Source organism: Polistes fuscatus, unplaced genomic scaffold (genome assembly GCF_010416935.1).
Source record: "Polistes fuscatus isolate 324 unplaced genomic scaffold, CU_Pfus_HIC Scaffold12, whole genome shotgun sequence".
In the NCBI taxonomy this organism is placed as follows: domain Eukaryota; kingdom Metazoa; phylum Arthropoda; class Insecta; order Hymenoptera; family Vespidae; genus Polistes; species Polistes fuscatus.
The window spans coordinates 3,509,999-3,532,510 of NW_025113020.1; the positions used below are offsets into that span (position 1 = coordinate 3,509,999).

General features: G+C 29.3%; 4 protein-coding genes across 8 annotated transcripts; 2 read left to right on the forward strand and 2 right to left on the reverse strand.

Moving 5' to 3' along the window:
* The first annotated feature begins 6,261 nt into the window (after positions 1-6,261).
* On the forward strand, positions 6,262-8,194 carry LOC122513234 (mediator of RNA polymerase II transcription subunit 8). 3 transcript variants are annotated; one of them, XR_006302699.1, is made up of 7 exons: positions 6,264-6,677; positions 6,752-6,997; positions 7,128-7,136; positions 7,329-7,499; positions 7,600-7,717; positions 7,796-7,925; positions 8,014-8,194. XR_006302699.1 is itself a non-coding variant. In XM_043629502.1 (6 exons), the coding sequence occupies exons 1-6, from the start codon at positions 6,513-6,515 to the stop codon at positions 7,873-7,875; spliced, it is 789 nt and encodes a 262-aa protein (XP_043485437.1). In that variant the 5' UTR covers positions 6,264-6,512; the 3' UTR covers positions 7,876-8,087. The 3 variants fall into 3 exon arrangements, 1 of the variants encoding a protein (XP_043485437.1); XR_006302700.1 differs by lacking the exon at positions 7,128-7,136 and having other exon boundaries at positions 6,262-6,677; XM_043629502.1 differs by having other exon boundaries at positions 7,796-8,087.
* On the reverse strand, positions 7,521-10,032 carry LOC122513233 (protein RRNAD1-like). Of its 3 annotated transcripts, none has more exons than XM_043629499.1 (6): positions 9,672-10,032; positions 9,340-9,558; positions 8,525-9,104; positions 8,310-8,444; positions 7,997-8,238; positions 7,521-7,666 (listed from the first exon to the last, which is right to left on the reverse strand). In XM_043629499.1, exons 1-6 carry the CDS (start codon positions 9,879-9,881, stop codon positions 7,631-7,633), a joined length of 1,422 nt encoding a protein of 473 aa, XP_043485434.1. In that variant the 5' UTR covers positions 9,882-10,032; the 3' UTR covers positions 7,521-7,630. The 3 variants fall into 3 exon arrangements, with proteins under 3 accessions (XP_043485434.1, XP_043485433.1, XP_043485436.1); XM_043629501.1 differs by lacking the exon at positions 7,521-7,666 and adding an exon at positions 7,754-7,915; XM_043629498.1 differs by lacking the exon at positions 7,521-7,666 and having other exon boundaries at positions 7,751-8,238.
* Positions 10,033-10,767: 735 nt separating this feature from the next.
* LOC122513236 (presequence protease, mitochondrial) lies at positions 10,768-14,799 on the reverse strand. Its single transcript, XM_043629504.1, has 2 exons — positions 14,608-14,799; positions 10,768-14,192 (listed from the first exon to the last, which is right to left on the reverse strand). Exon 2 carries the CDS (start codon positions 14,179-14,181, stop codon positions 11,104-11,106), a length of 3,078 nt encoding a protein of 1,025 aa, XP_043485439.1. The 5' UTR covers positions 14,182-14,192; positions 14,608-14,799; the 3' UTR covers positions 10,768-11,103.
* A 371-nt stretch (positions 14,800-15,170) lies between these two features.
* LOC122513235 (DNA-binding protein RFX7) lies at positions 15,171-21,063 on the forward strand. The gene is made up of 6 exons (XM_043629503.1): positions 15,171-16,344; positions 17,179-17,433; positions 17,541-17,733; positions 17,843-18,056; positions 18,130-18,272; positions 18,353-21,063. Exons 1-6 carry the CDS (start codon positions 15,704-15,706, stop codon positions 20,936-20,938), a joined length of 4,032 nt encoding a protein of 1,343 aa, XP_043485438.1. The 5' UTR covers positions 15,171-15,703; the 3' UTR covers positions 20,939-21,063.
* Positions 21,064-22,512: the final 1,449 nt, after the last annotated feature.

Sequence of the window (22,512 nt, forward strand, 5' to 3'; positions counted from 1 at the left end):
TGTTGATGATCTTTGTTGATGCATAGCTGTTGAGTCTGTTGTTCCACTGTCTGATGACATATCAGAACTCCTTAATGTCAGATATCTTAATTTCTAATATATTACAGCAAATGATTTTTATTGGAGGAAAACAAAAAGTAACAAAAGAAAGCTCGAATCATTCAAATATTATGAATTATTATATTTACCATTATTTTTTCCTCATCATCCGAAGACCATGATGATGTTTGTAATCTTATATCGTTACTAGCTTCAACAGCTTCTGTAGCTTCTGTTTTAAATGGATCTTCGCAAGAATCATTTGAAGATTCATCTGAAGATCCTTGCTGGTATTAAATCAATTTCAATTAGTATATGTCTTATTTCATTTGATCAACTATTTTCATACCCTGTGCTCTATATCTGTTGATTCACTCAGTGATTCTGGTCTTTGAGATGATCGCCAAGTGCGAAAATTTTGAAATGGATCATTTGAAGTACTTGCCCCATGACTATCAAGTGACTCCTGGAAAGATGTTGAGGATCCTGACTGCTGTTTAATTAATATCAATTAATATTTGTCCTGTATCACTTAATCAATTATTTTTTCATATCTTATCCAAATATAATATTAACCCTTTGCACTCGAGCGGCGCCGATACGGCGCCCGGCTCACATTTCAAGTGTCAACTCAACCAAAATTAATTACAGAGTGTAATATTTATCAAAGTTTGTTTTTTTTTTTCGACATATAAATGAATAAACCGATGATATGTTATTATTTCTATACGCTTGTTTGTTTATAAATGTTTTTAAAGTACCTGTAAAATGTCTACTTAATTTCGCCGAAATCGTCTCGAGTTGCTGGTTCGAGCAAGCGAAAAAGGACTCGAGTGCAAAGGGTTAAGTATTGTAACAACGTAGTTTCAAAAAAACATATGTAATCTATTACCTCGCCTTGGGATGAAGTTGCAGGATTATTAGAATTAGTATCGTCCATATATAGACATATTCTTAAATGCGCTGCTATTTCAGATCTACGAAGGCGATGAATAGGATTAAGAGGACAATAAAAAAGTTCTTCTTCGCTCATCTGTATGCATGAAAAAAAAAAAGTTAATATTAAAAATACAATTAAATATTATATAAATAATATAATATTAATACAAATTATACAATAAAATATCACAGATAATTCCAATAAATTACCTTGATTAAAAATTTTATGCAATTATAAGAGATATATATATATATATATATATATATATATATATATATATATTTGTATATTTACACACTCTTCTTCTCAGGCTTTAAGGTGAACAATAAATCTTGTATAATAAATATGTATAATATATGTTTATACACGTTTCAATATACACACATATATACATTCAATATATTTAAAGTAAACTATATTATTTCCTTATATATATATATATATATGTATATGTATATGTATATATATATGTATATAGTGAATAATTAGTTAACTTACCATATATATATATATATGTCATATGAAATAAACCTAAAAAGATTTAAAAATCAATTAAAAAATAATTTACAAAATTAAACAGAATAAAAAATTAATCATAGTTACTTATTTTGACAAAATCGATTGTTGTTTCATGAAAAATAACTTACCCCAATTTATTATTATTATTATTATTATTACGGTTTTTCTTTTATCGGTTGTTTTTTCTATTAATGTTTTAATTTATTAATTAAAAAAAAAAATTAAAAAAAAAAGTAAAAAAGCACAATTAAAAAAATTCGATAAGTAAATATTTGAAAAAAAAAAATACTAGTCAATATTAATTGTAATTAATTATATTTTCGCAATTTAGATTATCAATGATAAAAGGAGCACATTTTACGTAATGATTGTCTACCAAACTAACACAAACTGACAAAATGTACAGAATTAACGTTGAAATTAAATTAAATATGATACAATTCGAATACTATAAACAATTCTTGAATAGTTCGATTCTCAAGTATCGAATCTCGAACTACGATATATTTACACACGCACTATTTAAGTAATGTTATAAATTATAGATTAACTTGTAAATAATTAATTAAACCAAGTTTATATGATTTATTTGATTAAAAAATCTTCTGAAAAGAACATATTTTCTTTGAAAAATTACTTGGAAAAATATCAATTATTTTGTTCATTTAATTGATATCTCGAGAATCGAGTCTAATTTCGATTATCAAAAAATATCGAAATTTGTAATCAACAACGTTATCTGTGACATTGGACGACACGTTGATAAACATTTGTTTTTATTATAAAATTAAGTATAGAAAGAAAAAATATAATAATAATATTATGATATTTAAAGTTTCACGTAATTTATCCGACATATATAAATTTATATAATTAACGGTTTTATTTTTCTCAAATTTGTACATTTGTTGAACAATTTTCTGTATTTTTCTTTCCGTAAGAATCTTCTACAAAGTATTAGAAAACTTAAAAACAAAAAAAAAAAAAGATAAATGAAATCGATAAAGTAGTTCTCAAGTTATGGCGTGACCAAGGGAAACACAGGAATTCATTTTTTTTTATATATATATTTATATAATATATTAATATTTATTATAATATATTTATTTATAATATATTAATAGATATATTATAATCTATATATATATATATAGATATATTTATTCAATATTATAAATTATTTCAAATAAATATATTTTGAACATTTTTATATTGTGCATAAAAGAATTCTTTTTTCAACATATGTGATAAATATATTTATGTATATTAATATATTAAATTATTATTTTCTTATTTTTTTGTTTTTTTTTTGTTTTTTTTTTCTAATATTTTTTTAAATATTCTTAAATAACAGGTCATTAATAAATAATTAGTTTATTATATATTACGTATTAGATTTATATTACTCTCACAATCAGATTAAACTTTAATAAATCTTATTTTAAATCTTGATAATATACATTGTTCAGAAATTTCTCAAATTTTATTGCGTAGAACGCAGAACAGTGAAGTACGACATGGACGTACGGACGATCTTAAAGAAGAAGAACAAAAAATAACAATTTGTTTATACTATAAATATTAAAATTATGTTTAATATCGCGTATAATAATCGATATGGAAAATAAATCATTTCTTACAGCGCTAAAAGTTTCCATAGATATGACGAACATATTTGCGGCAGTTAATTTGCAAGGTTCTCGTGATCTAATTAACATAATGTTAATTACTTTTCTCGTTCTAATTGAGGTTTGATACCATTGCACATTTATTCTATAAGAATTAATATAAAAGTTAAACTTAATGTTAGAACGTTTGGAGAATTTCAATAGTTATAATTATCAAATAAATAATAATAATGATAATATCAATAATATAATATAATAATAATAAAATAATAATAATAATATAATAATAATAATATAATATATTATTATTAATAAAAAATACAATAAATAATAATAATAATAATAATAATAATAAAATAAAAAATAAATAATATAATATATTATATTATTAACTTACAAATGTTCATGCATTTGACTACTGTGATCCATGAGACGTTGAGCACTTACACTTTCAAAAAATAAATGAGCTAATTGAGCATAAGAGAACAACAATTGTCGAATAAACATTGCCATTTCGTTCATATACATAAAAGCCTAAAAAGAAACATCTATAATTATGTGGAAATAAAATGAAAATGAATTATTTTGAACATAAATCAAAATGAATCGTGAATAAATACGTACTTGTAAACTCGTAATACTCATTGCAATCATAACAAGTCCTGCCTGCAGAAAGAAACATGTGGAATAATAGGATTCCATCAAATTAGCAAACCTTGATAAAAGAAATTATTGCATTTTTTTTAGAATTGTTCATTGTTTAATATCGTACACAAGAAAAATAATTCATTATATTATTATTAATAGTAATATACATTATTATTATAAATATTATAATATAATTATTAATAATATATATACATATATTAATAATATAAAAATATTATTAATAATAAGAATATATATTATAAATATATATATTACATTAAATTATATTATATTAAATATATATATTATAAATATTATTATTATATAATATATATTATTATTATTATTATTAATGAATTAATTCATTATATTACTAAAGGAAAATAATTCACATTATATTACGAACTCTATTGCTTTCTGGTGCCTATAAATGCATTCGGCAATATATTTATAAGGTTTATCATCTTTTATAGCAAGATTTATGTCTAAATCTAATGTTTCTTTTTCTGCCAAATGATAAAGTTGATATCTGCAAAAATATCGTTTGGATATTATTGTTATACTCGTGTATAACACAATTAACACTTAAATGATCGCATATTAGATAAAACGAAAGAACTTTGGTTGCAAATGGGGGTTGAAGAAAAACAAGAGTCACGTACATACCCAATCGTTGAAAATAATCCGCAAACGTGTTGTATGAAAACAAGAAACATTGTGTCAGTTGCAACAACTACAGAAATACAAATAACAATGGTAACGTAAGAATGAAGAATAATAAAATAATAATATTTTTCTTTATCAATGAAATATTCAACGTGATGTATCATTGGTCGTTCAGTCGTTTCGTTTAACGTATTAAAAATAAGTGGTTTCAATGGCGTAATCATAAACATCGCCATTGCCCCATACAAAAAGCCTGGAAAATTGTGTCCATCATTCGTAAGATTAACTTTTTATTTTTAACAAATGTTTGTTTTTTTTTTTCTTTTTTGTAAATTCTACTTTTATTTACCCGCGTATATAATCGTAAATTTTCTACCATCTTCGGCGTATTTTTTAAGATTACTTATTTCTTCAGCTTTAGCATATGAAATAATATCTGTACGAATACGATCAATGAGTATCTCCATCTACGATTAATAATTTTATTCATTTTATATTAAATAAAAAAAATTACACGAAGATACTATATAAAATTGAATTCGAATAATACGACATTACCTTGTTCATTTTAAATTTACAATTTAATATTTTAATTACGCTAATAAAATCAACGATGAACGGCGACAAATTTTCCAATAAAACATCTATCTCATTTAATGAAAGTATTAAAGCGCACAACTATGAAGAAAATCAAACGAGAATATTAAATAACGTCTTATCTGTGATAAGAAAGAAAAAAATAAGGCGGCAGAAGGGATAATTTAATGAATTTATTGATACCTTGGCTATGTATTGAGTACCAGCTAATAAAAATAAGATAAATAAAGTAACATTTCTTCGTGTGATCGTTTGATAAGGCCATTGTCCGATAAAGGATAGTAAAACTTTATTGATCTTATAGTGACGACCGTCAAAGAAGTCCATTACGTTGGTGTACTATTAAATAGACACTAAAAGAGAAATACCCTTTCCATATGAAAGTGCACATAATACATTCGCTCATTTTCTTGTCATTTAAGATTCCCTTAGTGACGATAATAGCTGTCTGACGATAAGAGGACATTCGTAATTATGTATGTAACATGTGTGCATTTACACACGTACATTAAAACGTTAAACTTATGATCAACAATTATTTCCGATAGTTTTCCTTTGAGTTTCTATGACGAATTATTATTTCTCTTTTATTGTACATTCAACATAGGAGGATAATCACTTTTCTATTTTCTCTACCGTTTCTATTGATATTTCTAATACTTCATTTTGATGTTTTCGCGATAAGTTAGTCAAAGGTGTTTTACTCTTGCAATTCTATTTACATTTTTATTTTACAAATAGTTTTGTTAATATTATTATTTAATATAATTCATCGAAATAAATGTATATTAGTGGGGGTTGGTGAATTAAAATCATTCGTTTAAGGAGGGAAATACGTGTAAAACGATGTTTTCATTATGATTTTCATGAATTTTTTTTTAACGTATTAAAAATTTATGTTATTTATTAATATTATAAAGTCATTTTACACATATATTTGAGAACATATTTCGAAATTATTCAAAATTTATTTATTTCCCTCCTTAATAATGCACCACGAAAAATCGATTGATCTTGAATTCGATTAATTCGATATATCGAGAGTAGTTTCGTGATTTGTCGATAGATGGCAGTGATTGAACTACCTAACCTATTGTGTACAATGTTACGAGTGATCATAATATTTTTTGAACTGTTATTAAAAAGTAATTTCGTTAGTGAAATTTATCGTTTAATTTGTTAAGTAATCGAAGATTTTGTTTCTTTTTAAAGAAAATTATATATTTATAGATATTATATAAATATTAATAATACGTATTTATAAATCAGACAAGTGATATTGTATCAAATACATTTTATTCATTTTTATAAATATGACAATTAAATACTTGTACGATTGTTTTATTAATTGATTATTAGATATATTTATAAAGTATGTGTAACATCGAATAAATTATATGTTACTTTTGTTACACATATAATACATGTGTTTAGAGATATTATATTTAGACAAGATTTAGACAAAAATAAAAAAGATGCAACGAGAAGAAAAACAATTAGATGCTACCTTAGAGGCTACTATTATGAGAGTCAATGACTTGAAAACATCTATTGCATCAATGATATTTAAATTAGAACACGAATATGAAACTTTAAATTGGCCAAATTTTCTCGATAACTTCGCTCTTATTTCTGGACATGTAGGTAAACTTTTTTATTATTAGATTGTACGTATATCAATTGAATGTACTATAAATAATAATTTTTTGTATAGTTGACCAGTTTATCAAAGATACTTAGCCACGACAAGGCTCCAAATTTAAGAAATCTTACAGTTTTGCCTTTGCGTTTAAATCCTGAAAAGGATGAAGAACTGCTTCGATTAACCGAAGGCAGAATTCCCACATTTGCTCATGATTCGGTACCGGATTATTTAAGAACCAAATTGGAACCTCAAGTAGAACAAAAAATGATGCAGCTAGAAGCAAAAGCAGCTAATTTAAATCATGAAGCTTCGCACGTAAGACAATTCTATATTTTTGTGTACGTATAATAAGTAAAATATTTTCACAATTGAATTTGTTAAATAAATAAGCATTTAAGTAATTTATTCTATTTCTTTGTTAATGTGCTAACTTTACCACGACTAGGAATATAATGTAAGCTACCACCAGATAGCTTGTATTTCTATCAGTTCCATTAACTTTGGACTGTGAATAAGATAAAAGCTTGATTAATATTTATATATATAGTTTATAATTAAGCATTTGTCGTATACAGTCCATTTAGCGAATGGAACTCGCAAGGACATATTACTGTTTAAATTTCATATGAGTTTCTACGGGTTTCAGAAACAAGTCACGCAATATACTAAAGTAATTAGTCATGTTTGGGATATAGCGAATAAGGCACGAGAGGAATGGGAAAGCGAAGCTGGTTCTAGAGCAACGCAAGCCCAAACAAGTAGTGCAGCGGATACTCATGCACTTGTTGCTGCGGTTGGAATGGGAAAAGGATTGAAAGTAATAATTTTGTATATTTTTTAAAATCACAATATATTCATTCATTTTTTTATTTACATCGATGCTATATAAAAATATTATTGTTTAATTACTTCTACAGTCAGATTCAGTTCCAATGGTCCAGTCAAATGTTAATCCTGTACCAAGTGGTATGATGGTAGGCAGACCTGCAAACCAACAACAGTCTGGAGGACAAGGACCACTTGGAAATACGCAAAGTAATTAAATAATTTTTCTAAATCATCGTATAATACTTTTTATAGAATTCTATTAATTTTCAAATTATTTTGATACAGTGGGACAAATGAATAAAGCTCCTAGTGCAATCAAAACAAATATCAAAGCTGCATCACAAATTCATCCTTATGGAAGATAGAAAATATTAATATTTTCAATTAGAACATGCAACATTATTGCTGAAAAAAGGTATACATGTTGTATTATATTTATACATTTTCTTTTCTTTTTGCAATTCTATTTAACGAGATGTTGTTTACTTTTTGTGCTATAATAGCATTAGATCGTGGAGATAATATATTATTCATAACAGGAATAATAATAGCATTTAAGCCTTGTTCTCGTAACCAACACAATCGATCTTGTAAGACAAATGATTCTGCTGGTGCTTGTAAAATTAATTGTAAACCAGTATAAACTTCAACTTGTCGTAATCTTTGACAATGATGTTTCCATAATTCAGTTATATCATTTTCAATCATTTCGTGGTCATTAAATTTTCCTTAAATGCAAACAAGTTCATTTTATAATTTGCGTGATAATTTTATGTAATTATGAAACATAATATTTTACCTTCTCTTCGTGGTATAGTTTCATTGATTGGTTCCAAAGTATACCGCAGTAAGGTATCCTTCACGTAATTTTCAATACTAGAACATTGAGATCGTCTTGTAGCTTTTCGAACTTGTTTTTTTAAATGTAAATTATCTAAAATCCATTATATAAATTATAATATAAATATATGTATATATGTATGTATATATCTGTTTATGTACACGTTTACTTACTTTGTTTTACATATAATTCAAATACAGCTCTAGCAAGTACGTGAAAAGCATGTGTATCATGTGAATCCTGTGACATATTAATCCACCTTTCAGCAGGCTCTTGACATGCTAATCTTAAAAATGGTTGTCTTAAGAACGTACTAGTATCTAAATTAGAATAAGTAATTGCTTTTTGAAGGCATTGCGACATTGGAAAATGATCAAAATGTTGTACGCTATTAGAAATGACATTTTCATTTTGGGATACAGAAAGCTTATGGTAACAACAAGAAATTAAAATCAATAACTGCGCGTTCTTCATATTATTGAATATTTTTGATACGTATACACTTAAGTCTCCGCAGGCATGTAATCCAATAAAGCAAATATTATCGATTTTTCCAAATTCAGATAATAATAGAGATTCTATTGTCTCTACGGAATGACACGATAATTTACAATAGGCATATTTAACATGATTTACAGATGTCGGATAGATTTTCATTTGCCTATTACGTGCTATATTTATATTCGTTTCGTTCCCATCTAATCCAAGCACTTTATATCCATATAAATGGTACAGTAATTGACTAACGTATCCCTAAAAAAAGAAATTATATATACTTTAACACGTTCTATGCCAAGTCATTTTTGCCTGACTTGTCGTTCAAGCCATTTGATGTTTAGCGCATTAAATAAATATGACTACGTGTACCACTGGTGGTACACGTGATATGAAACATGTTAATATAATATAGATTTAATCTGAATTATAACTTCTGTGAAACACACAATACATTCTTGATATTCTTATGAAAAAAATATTGGTATCTTACCAAACCACTACCAAAATCAACAATAACTTCTATATTTAATGTTTTACATTGTTTATGTATCAATTCTGCCAAATGTATTATTTCATGTTGTTTTTTAGGATTTAATCCTTTTATAAATTGTTGTGGCACTTTCAATGTTGTTGAGGGATTTACACGTGATAACTTATTAATATATTTACATTTTTCTATGAAATTCTGAAGTGTTTTAGGCCATACAGGCTGCAATATTTAAAAAAATAACAATTATCACAAGTGTTTATAAATGTTGGAAAAAATATTTGTTCATAATAATTTGTATCAATACCAAATTCATATCATTCAAACATACTTACCAATGTTTTATTAACAACAAAGTTATTTAATTGTTCGTTTGATAAAATTTGCAATACATCTAACCATTCTTTAGGAATAGCATCTAAAGATTCTTTAACTAATATTTCAGTAACTGGATGGTTATAAATCCATTGTGTTTTATGAAATAAACATAATGCTTCTAGAAAATATTTATTTAACAATTCTTCATCCCGTTGACAATACGTCATAATTATGTGATAATTGTGAGATAAATAATTTTACATCTTCTATCACGTGCACGATTATAATTAATTTATTAATTATACAAAGTATCATTTAAAATTATTCTAACTTCTTAATGTTTCAACTTGAGATTCTATCTGAATTGATTGAAGCGCCTTCTAATGTTATTTTTAGAAAACTTTAGAAAATGTAAGACGCGCGTTTATAATGAATATTTCAAATTTATTAGACAAAAAAATAAAATAAATTTTATCATTACTTTTTTTGAAATGTTTCCTATGTTTACATTCATTTCAATAGAATTTCAACAAATGAAGATATTATATCTGATAGGAACTGTTAATTTTTCCAGGAATATAATAGGACAAGAAAAAAGGAATTTTTTAATAAAGAAAACAAAACAATTATACAAAAAAATTAATATAATTATGTGTAACTTCTTTTTCTACATACAAAAATTATTACAAATATATTATTATAAATATATTGTTACATAGGAAAACAAAACTTCTTATTTCATCTGCGTAATAACCAATACAATAACGTTTATATACACTTTCAATCATATTTAAAATATATATTAAATATTTGTTATTTAATGATTATATTAATTGAAATATTCATAAATATTAATTTTATTTTTCTAATACAAAATAATATCTTTTATTTCATATTCAGTTATGAAGATTTTACACCGCCATTACCGTGACGATATCAGCGCCAATTTTTGTTATTTAAGACTCTGTCGGTAATGTAGATTTTTGGCACTTTCTAATTATGATAAAAAATATCTAAACACACTTTGTGGGTGTAAGTAAATTAATTCATTTTTTTAATGCAATTTTCTATAAATGACGATGATTATAAATTATTCAATTACTTTTATAAATATTCTTTATAATTTGATGTTTTATTTGATAGCTCGTTATTATAAAATTCTGTCAACATTTGAGAAGCTTTTATTTGTTCGAAAACAAATATTTGTGCTTCTAATTATTAAGTTTGATTATATATTATTACTTAAGGTCTTCTTTATGTCTTCAGATACAAATTTTCCCTCAGAAGTTTTTCGTCTAACATAAATAAACATAATATATATATATACACTGTATACATTTTCTTATAAATATCTTCAAAATAATATTAATAATTTCTCGAATTAATAATAATTATTATTTGATAATACTCATTCAGTTGATTATTTTACTTCAACTCTTATCGTTTTTCTTAATTATTATGAATAGTCCAATTTTCCATTTGTCTTAGAGACAATTCATTATTTTGCGGTCCAAGAAGCGCACGACCAATTTTAATACCTCTTTGTTCCGGTTTTAAGAACTTTTCAACTACTTCCATAATCTGTTCTTTGGTTACACTTTTTAATTGTTCTCTTTGTACTTGTATGTCATTATCGGTAATCTTATTAGTGAATTTAAGCATACCACGTTGGGAAGGAGATAATGGAGCATCAATTTGTTGAAAGATGGCTAGTTTTGCTTCGTCTATCTCTGTTTGAGACAATTTGTAATTCTGAAGAAATTCGTATGATTTGTCAAAGATATCAAATGTTTTAGTCGAATTAGGATCCCGATAAGAGTAGAACGTAAATGTTCCTGAAGTAGTCAAATAAGCTCCGCCACCGTAAGCTCCAGCCTTTTCTCGAATTTCAGGGTGCAAATAAAGCGATGTGAGAAGTCTGGATAGTATTCGCAATGTGGCATATTCTGGATCTATATATGGCACCGTTAAAATTGCTTTCGATAAATAATTAACTGTGTATGGTAAAACATATTGAACTGCATTTTGTTTGGTGTTATTATCATCATCATCATCTGCAGCTGTAGTAATAATATATGGCTCTTTTATATCATCTTTTAACGACTTGTAAAACGAATTAATGCTTCGTAAGATATTCTCTTTATTTTCATTAGAGAAATTAAGCGCAGATCTTAAATGTTTTTTGTTCAAAACGTATCCAGCTATTTCATTCATTTGATGTAATATTGGTGTTAAATCTTCAAGTTGCGCTATGTTCTTCATTCTTTTTATAAATTGTAATCCGGAATAATTTTCTTTAAGATTAGCTACTGGCGAAACCAAGCTACTAGCAATCGTGGATGCATAACGATGACCTTGACTAGCAATTCCACTAACTAAATATGCCGCATTCGTTTTAACTAACGTTTCAAATCTTTGAAGATCATCTAATTTAACATTATTGAATAATTCTAACCATAATCCCCACATATCATTTATATTTCGGTCTAAACAATATGATTCTATCATAATACCTTCTTCATATTGCATTACATTACTTTTATGTTGAGCCACATGAGTATCAAAGTTTAATCCGCCAGTTTTTAATTGTATCATTTGGTCAAAACTTCTGTAATCATAATTATTTGTAGCCATTTTGTCTATAATAGTAGTGAAAAGTGGTAACAGATCTTTTAACTCTTGTGGTAATCTCTGCGTATTAATTATTCCACGATAATAAGAAATTCCATTTGTTGGTTGTACGGTCACTTGTAACGGAACACCAGAGACATTTACATTCAATAATTGATATCGTGTTACGTCCTCTTTCAAATCCTCGACTTTTAAAGTTGGAAGTACATCTTTATTATCTTTTTTCTCTTTTTCCATTAGTAACATCTGTCCTTGCTCATATATTTGATCTAATTTTTCTTTAGACAATTCGTTCAATTTTGTTTTCAACAATTCTTGTTCGGCAGCAGCTTTTTTATCGTCATATTTTTCATCAGGTGACATCGTTACCGTCAATCTATGATTATTATTTATTAAATATTCCTGCACTAGATCTTGGAGATATTTAGGATTGTTCTTCATTTTATCTAAGAACTTTGTAACTAATTCATTTATTCTCAATGATTGTTTAATATCACAATCATGATTCCATAGAGACATTATTTTAAAATAAATACCTAATCCAAAATTTGAAGATTGATGTTTAACGCTTAATTCGATACCATGTAGAACAACTTCTATTTGATTTTGTTCAAAACCTTCTTCAACAACTTTTTGTAAAGTTTCATCAAAGATTTGTTCTACTTTAGAAAAATCTTCAGGCTTCACACCTTGTAGACTCACAGTAAACATCGTATCTTTACGTTCTGATTCATATCCAGTACTTGAACCATAACCGGTACTTATATTTGATTCTATTAAGCTTTTATAAAATGGCGCATTAGGACCATCTAATAATAACTTAGCTAACACAGCCATTTCAAATGATAATTGCAAATCGGTTATATCATTACATAAAAATCCTATTGCAATAGAACCATTCCTATTTGGATCTGCGATCATAGGATCTGGTCTACAGAAAATATGTTCACGTTTAGGTTTATCCCATCGTTTTTCTGAAGGAATTAACGGTACCGGTGTATCAATCTTATTCGACGAGAAAAGATATTGATCATTGATGAATTGTAAATGCCCTTCAAGTGGAAAATTGCCATACGAATAAAATCTTGCATTTGAAGGATGATAATGAGTATTATAAAAATTTAAAAGATCGCTATGTTTCAAAGTAGGTATAACAAGAGGGTCTCCTCCGGATACATGCGCATAAGTATGACTTGGTAGGATTAAATTAAAATATTTTTGAGCTAATATCGTTTGATTTTCATTAAAGACTCCTTTCATTTCATTAAAAACTACTCCCTTGAAAATAATTGGAGAATTTTTATCATTTACGTCGGTATGTTCTAATCTCCATCCTTCTTGGCAAAAATCCAATTCTCTTAAATTAGGTTTAAATACACTATCTAAGTACACGGATTGCAAATTCCTGTAATCTTGCAAATTTTGTGTCGAAAATGGATACATCGTATAATCCGGAGCAGTAAGGGCATTCATAAACGTAACTAAAGATCTTGAAAGCATTTGAAAGAATGGATCTTTGACTGGATATTTTTCACTGCCACAAAGAGTCGTATGTTCTAATATATGCGGTACACCGGTAGAATCTTTAGGTAGGGTGCGGAATCCAACACCAAATACGTTATTACTGTCATCTCTCGCTAAATGTACATATTGTGCTCCAGTAGATAAATGCGTAAGTCTTATCGCAGTAAGATATATTTCATCTATTTTTGCTACCTCATCTACCATAAAACCATGTAGAACAGTTCCCTTCTGGAATTTATCCGACAGACTATCTATCCCATCGTGATTTATTCTTTCGCATTTTACATTTACAGAATAAGGTCGCTTTAAGCTATGCAATATGTTCTTTTTCTTTAAATAGTTTTTGCGTACAAGTGTCAGTAATCTTAACATTGTGATTATCACTAAAAAGAATCAATAAACATATGTAAATTAATTAAATTGTATGGGTAATATAATGTTATGCTTTCAGATTAGTACAATTGATCAAATTTTTTTTCATTAATTAAAGTAATATAATAATTAATATATGATAATTAATTGGAAAAATGAGTAATAGAAAGAATTAATGGGAAGTAATAAAACTCACAGATATTTTACTCTGAATTATCATGAATTGAATGAAAGATATTTACTTTATATAATTTCTACAAAATATTTCATAGTTTTATTTAAAACAACGTTTATATTGAAATAATTCTTAATAACACATACAAATTGTACAAATTCTGATGCAATAAAGCGGTTGTCGTCAATGATGCGTTACAAGAAATTATATCACGATTAATGACTTTATATAAATATAAATTTATTTATTACCTTATTTTATTGCCTTCCTATGTAAACAAGTTTTGACAATCTAATTTGACACGACAGATTATTACTTTGTATTTTTTCGGTTAAAAATCAAATTGAAAACGAACGGTTGGTTGATCAGAAGTTTAACCGATTTTAATCGAACAGGGAAATAATAATCATAAGAATGACCATTTTATAGTCATAAATTTACAGTCTCCAGAATAATGGCGCCATTGCAAAGTAATTATGAAATCCGTTTATAACTTCTAAATATACTAAAGGGAAATTTATAAATTTAATATTCCATTTGTCATTTATTATGAAACATGAAATAAATCGAAGATTTTTCTTTAACTCGTAGTAAGAAAAACGGGGTTGCATCTTTATTAAATATAATAAACAAAATATGTAAGAAGAAAAAAACATGAACGGACATTGGAAAGAAGAAAGATTATTGGTTGTCGAAGAGTTGACGGATTGAAGACGATTGGTGAATAAACTTTCTAACGGACCAATGAGGTGTCAGCTGTCAGACTGAAGGGCGCCATTTTGCGGTGAAATTTCTAAACTCGTTGAATTCTTTCGAATACGTAATAGGTGAATCGCGTCGAATAAAAGGCTTAAGTTCTATGACAAACGAAAGAACGCGCAAAGTGCTATCGGTCTGACTTCCGTGGGCAATACAGAGAGCGAGACCGTCAACCGATTGTCGTGAGACTGTGTGTTAGAGGTCCAACATGGGCCGCGGATGAGTGCTATCAACCGTGACCGATTTATGCCGAAACGATCGGCGTTAAAGTGTCGCGCGTTGTAGTTATGAGGGTGAAGCGCTTTCGATCATATTGCAAGCGCTTCGGCGAATTGTCGGTACGCGCGAGTGGAGGCTCTCGAATGGCGCCCACGCAGGACCTAGACCGGAGAGTGCGATGCTAATAAGTAGTAATAATAATAGTAGTTGTAGTAGTAGTAGTAGTAGTAGTAGTAGTAATAGTAATAGTAATAGTAATAGTAATAGAAGTCCAGCTGACTCTGACAAAATGGTAGGGCCCTCTCTGTCGGCGGGAGGTTATAGATTCGTACGTGCTACATAATCCGGTACCGTCGCGGTTAGGGTACGATGAGTACTGATAATCATGATCAGTCCAAGCCCAAACCACCACCATCATCGCTACCATCATCATCATCATCGTCGTCATCGTCGTCATCATCATCGTCAACATCATCTTCATCATCATCATCATCAGCAGCAACAACAGCAACAGCAACAGCAACATTACCACCACCACCGCCGCCACCACCGCTACCACCTCCACCTGCGATACCGCCATCGCCATCGCCACTATCATCCTCTTCTACGAGGAACAACGTACCCATCGACGAGTACGCTTTTGACGGCACGCGCATCAAGAAAGAACAAAGTGACACTTGTCTCGAGAACGGCGAAGGCGCCGGTGCCAGCAACCTCAGTGGAGCAAACAGTGGTGGTGGCGGTGCTACTGGTGCTGGTGTTGCTCCTGGTCCTGGAGGAAACCCTGCTACTATCACAAAAGCCGGTATCAACGACAACAAGAGAGGACCGGGGCCTACCCCTGCCCCCGCCTCCGCCGCCGCTCCAACTGCTGCTGGTAGACTCTCCAACGGGTTCCACGAAGGCGACCTACTTCAGGACATCATCGCGGCCAAGTTCACGACCCTGGCGAATCACGGTTCCACCGGCAAAAACGACAAGATTCGTCTGATGATCGAGGACAGCGTCAGGTTCATATTTTTCATTTTATTTCTCTTTTCATACTCCTTTTTTTTATTTCATTATTCTCATTCATAAGCTTTTCATATCTTCTTCTTTTATTTCCTTTCTTTTCTTTTCTTTTCTTTTATTTTTTTATTCACGATTTATTCGGAATACATATTAATGATTTTTATATTACATTGAAAGTTCGTAAATTAATTAATTGACGCGCTCGCAAAAGTTCAATCAACGCAACCCAAGTCGGTTTCGTGTAAAAATCGACAAGTATTTCATTAGATTAAAAGATAAAGATAAATTCTCTCTGCTAGTATTATTACTTTCTTTACATTTTTCTTTTTCTTTTTTTTACCACATTGTATATCTTTTGCTGTAATTCCATACCTGGAAAAGATTGTTCTGTTTATTTATAATGTATTCTCGTTCGAGAATAATTCGCGTTAATGTTTTATCGAATGGAATAATTATATTTACGTTATGTCGGTAATGTTTTTCTTTTTCTTTTTTCTTTTTAAATAGTATATTATAATAATCGTATTTTGAAATATTTTCGAGTTAGGCCGAATAATCGATATTATTTTTGTAAATTATAACTTCGAATTATTTCGATTTATATTTTTGGCGCTTTTGTTATGTTGAAGAACATAAGAAAAATCAAAGAAACAGTTGGCATAAAAAAATCAGTACAAATATTTGATGAATAATTGATGTCACCCATTATTTTCATATTCATGATTTGTAAAAATAAATAAACAAACCACTTTCTCATCGATTTTTAATGTGATAGATTTTCTTTGTTTAAATACATCATAATTAATGAAGCTGCCTTGTATGTTTGAATATAGCGAAGAATCAAAATCACGAGTTCAGGAAATATTTTCCCAAGTCGAGCAACTTAAAATAGAAGAAAAATTGTTGCTGTACCTGAAGCTTCCATTGTCGTTGAATAATACAGGAGGAACCGTTGATCCATTGAGGCAGCCATTAAATCCATTAGGAAATCGTTATGAAATTCATCAGACTATTATGTGGATTAAAACACATTTGGAAGAGGATCCCGAAGTTTCTTTACCGAAACAAGAGGTCTATGAAGAATATAAGTATGGTTAACATAAATATATATATATATATATATACACTGCGCATCTATAATGAATTTCTTGTAATTTTAAATAAATTGTATTATTTATGCAATATTTATTTTTAGCATGTACTGTATAAGGAATTCTATGAAACCACTATCAACTGCAGATTTTGGAAAAGTTATGAAACAAGTATATCCACGGGTACGTCCTCGAAGACTAGGCACACGAGGCAATTCTCGCTATTGTTATGCAGGAATGCGCAAGAGAGTTAAATTGGAAGCTCCAACGTTGCCTAACATATCTGGAACACAAACTGTGAGGCGCATCTTATTTCTTTTTTAATATCTTATAATATGTATATAATTGTTAAATAATACTTTAACGCGTATTAATAATGATTATATCAGTTGTTTGATATTTTTAGGAGGATGGTACGGAAGAAAATATTACAGAAGAAATGCTAGGTGCTGCTTCAACGTTAATTAGGGAATGGGCAGAAAATCTGTTAGGTTTGAAATTTCCAACTTTGAGTGCCTTAGCACGTCATCTTGTGGATAATGTTTGCGTCGATGTAAGATCGTTAGCTGCCATATGCATTTTATCCGCTTCCAGGAAACCAGATACTTCATCCAACGAAGGTATATGCAAATATAAAATATAATGTGAAATATTCTGATACTACCTTTAATCAATAAATATATTTATTGATAGAGTCAACGACTGATTTGTCAGTTACATCGATATCTGGAAAACCAGGAAAATTAAGAGAAGCGCAGATACAATTACAACGTAAGCTACAACAACGAGAACATATAAAAGATCAAAAGCATAGGCACATTGACAATGTTACACTGGTATGATATTAAAATATCCATGATATTAGAAATTTTATGCAATTAAATATATATATATGTAAATATAAATAATATTTCAGAATCAGAGTAAAGAAAAGATAGTTGATAATAAAGCAGGAGTGAATAAGGGAAGTAAAAAAGTTAAGACCAATCAGTCGCCTCAGGGTACAAATACGCCAGCTGGACAATATGTGTTAAACAAACATAATCTACCTGCCACTGTTACAGTTCGGCAGAAAAAGGTTCTTAAAGCTAGCAGTCAAGCTTGCAACAACGTTTCTCCGGAATCCAACTGTGATAATATAGTGGTACAATCGATCGAAGATGTTCAGAATAATAGCAGCACTAGAGTAGTAACGACCAATTGCGTTAATTCAAAGCGAGACGTTAAACCTAAAAATTCCAGAAAGCGTGCCAATCTCAATGTACCAAATCAACCATCGGAATCCAGTCCTGAGAAGCAAACTAAACTTGCAGAACAGCAGGTACATGAAAATGTAGAGCATTCCAGTATGTTGTTACCTAGGCTCTCATCTGTACAACGTGCGGGAAAAATATCAGTGATATTAGCTAGTAACCTGAAGCCTACCAAGTGTAAAGCCACAGAGGCTGTTAGTAATCAGCCTGCCAAAAACTGTGATATTGAATTGCCAATATGTTCCAAAAATTCCATCAAAATAAATGGTTGTCCCAGTAATTTTGATTCCAATGGAAATGGAACTGAAACATCGACTCTATTAACCAAGGATCAACTAAGATTGTTGCAAGAAAATTCAAACCTCATAAGTAAGAATGATAAGCTATGTTCCCTCGATGCGGATGCTTTGGATGATTATTTAAACGGGGGTAATAATTCTCAAGAACAAGAAGAGGAATTGTTGCAGTATTTTCAACAGAATAGTTCGTCTAGTTCAGATGTAGAGGCAAATGCCATTACCGGGGACACAGAACAAATCTCAAGATCCGACAAAGTGTCTCAGCTAAGATTAATATTAGAACAAAATTTAAAGGCTGGTACCGAGCACCCACCTATCGACATAGTATCCGCTACTATTGTCAGGCAGAGTACGGTTAGTGAAAAACAGGAGGTTACTCAAACGCATAATTTGATACTTCCAACATTGTTAAATCATTCGAATCAGACTAATACCAGACGCAGGGTTAGTTTTGAAACGAATGTAGTTGAACATGTACAAGATTCCAATGTTGTTGCGAACACTGTACCTCAAAGCCCAAATACGCGTCGTAGGATATTTAATTTCACACCTATATCGCCTGGTCCACATTCGCCTATCAATGGTCGTGCTTCCAAATCTAATTCCGCAAACGCGAGTCCCTTCGTATCACCAAGAAATACACCAGTGCCTCGATCACGGAGTAATCTACAGGGTGGCAGTTTTAGATCACGAGCAAGTCAGAAATCTTTATCGCGTTCCATATCGTGCAGCATGCCATATACTGGAAAGAACGATACATTTGTAGTACCTACCAGTGGTCCTGAATTAGTACGGCAAGTGTCTATGCCACAATCACCTCTTACTTGTACAAAGTCGTCTGAAGTACAGGTTGGTGGTAGCACGACACATATTGCTATAACATCCAAGCAAGAAAATCAAGGATCACAATGCCCTCCATTTTTAGCATCCGATTTGGCACCACAAAAACAATTGCTTATTAATTATCCAAGCCAAGAAAATTTACAAGAGATTAAGAACGTCTATCAAAGATCTCAACCAACAGATCAGGAGATCAGTGAATTATTGCTCGGCAATAAACAGTTTACCACCGAACAGCTTTTTTATAGATCGCAATCTGTTCCTTTACATCGTATGGTAAATCCTGCGTTAATGTCTCCTATCTCAACGCAACAGTGTCTCTCAAGTTTTCAAAGTCATAGTTTTAATCCATCTACAAGCAGTTCAATAGCTCCTACTCCTGTACCTAGTGAATTCAATGACTTTGGTTCTATAGGTCAATCGGAAGGGACTTCTTATTTATTAAATGACGTCGATCCTAACTTTATATCGGACGATCAACAATTTTTAATGAACGACAAAGAGATTTCAACCGAAAATATAACTAATATTCTTAATATCCTGAGCGAAGAGGGATCACAAAGTTTACAGATTTTACCTGAACAGTCTGGTGAAGAAGATTTGATAGATAATAATGGGATAGTTTTAGATACTTTACCTAATTCTAATATCAATTTGTCCGAAGAGGACATGCTAGACTCTTCTAATGTTCTTGATAGTTCGGTGAATGGAGCATTGCAGAAGATCATACAATCTCGTTCTTATCCAAATACACCTCTTCCTGCACCGGTATCAACATATACACCATCTTACGCAGAAGATAGTAATGGTTCAAGATCGTATCCCTCGACACCTTTGCATACAGTTCAATCTCAGGAAGTTTATCAAGAGTCTAACGAACCAATGCTCTCAAGTCCTACGTTAAATTCTTTGAATTTACACGGTGACACAACGAGTATTGCAACATCGGATAATGGTTGTAGGAATGTCGCAGATTTACTTGGAACCACCTTCTTAGAAGAGCACGACGGAGAAACAGACGATTTGGATCCTCTTAGCAATTTTGATGGATTGCAAGATGTTGATCCATTGACTCCTTTGTTCAATGAAGTGACAGAGCCTAATCGTTGAAAAAAAAAAGGTCTATTTTGACACGAGGTAACTCAGATATTATTGCATTCTTTATAGAAATTTATTAAATATTTTTTTATTTAGTAGTTTGCATGTTTTTCATCAATTATATATCATATGTAGTACTTTGTAAAATAATAAATACGCAAGTATTATTATGCAAAGTACTTCGATATTATCGTTATCACAAAGAGAAATTAATGAATTTAAGTTCATTCACGGTGTCACAGATGTCAATCTATTTTAAGTTTAACGTTTAGCTATGGAAATTTTCTATTATATTTCTTTTTAGGCTGCTATTTTGTTTTAATCTTTTCATTAATTTAATTTTTTTCTCTGCTTATATATATATATATATAATTATTGCAAGAGTTGGACAAATTTTAGGATCACCTTTTCTCATATGCAGTTTCATTGCATAAAATTAATGAATTTACTCATTGATATAAAAATGGATTACAAAACAAAAACAAGAAAAAAGAAACAAAATAATTTAAAAGTAGATGCGATGGAACCAATTTATATAGTAGCCTGTTTTTGTAATATTTGATATTGAGAATTTTCCGATGATTTTACGAGAACAACACAAACGAAACGTTCTCTAATATATTTACAGAATAAAAAAAAAAAAAGAAAAAAAAAAGCTCATAACTGCCAATATTTTTAAAACTCGTATTATTTGAATTGTTGTCTTTATATAATTTATATAAAACTAAAAAGGCACTGTGACACGAAGTTCTAAACTTTTGATAGTGTTTTTCTGACTGCCAACTGTCAAAACATTATGAGAAATAATATTATAATAATAAGGTCTTTAGAATTATCTTTTGATGCAAAATTCAAATTATAACGATGTTGAAATTAATGACAATGAATAAAGAAAGAAAGAAAGAAAGAAAAAAAAGAAAGAAAATAAAAAAAAAAGAATTGCTCTCAAACTGAGGACTATTGCTATCTTATATCATCTTAAAACATTAGATATGAGAAAGAGAGAGAAAAAAAAAGTTGATTTTATACAAATACTTTAATATTCGTCGTTTTGAAGCGCTTGTTTCTAAGTCATTTAAGAACATGTTAATGTGACTCTGTTATTTAACCACTCTATGAAATATTAGCAATCAACTGTTAGGCATTGGTATTGTGCGGTATTGAACCCAGTATATATAATAGAACGTATATACTTTATAATCCTATAATTGATTAGTAATTACATTTTGTAATAAAGTATACAGTCTTAGTTGATCCTTTTTATTACTTATCAAATTAAAATTTATTCACAGACGGTGTTGTTTTTAAAATCCTATATATGTAGGAGAACGCAGCGTTTTAAAGCCCCTTGCATACTTTGGTATACTTATATGATATATTCATTTTTTTATATCATTATTAAAACAACTGTAAGTTATTAATTACTTATTTGATCTTCTTGCTCCTCTTCTTTTTCTTATTTTTTTTTTTTTCTTTTTTCTCTCTTCTTTTTCTTTTTTCTTATTTTTAATAATAAACGATTTGTAAAAAAAATTCATCCCGAGAGAAAAAGTGTTTTATATTTTATATTTAAGATTATATATATA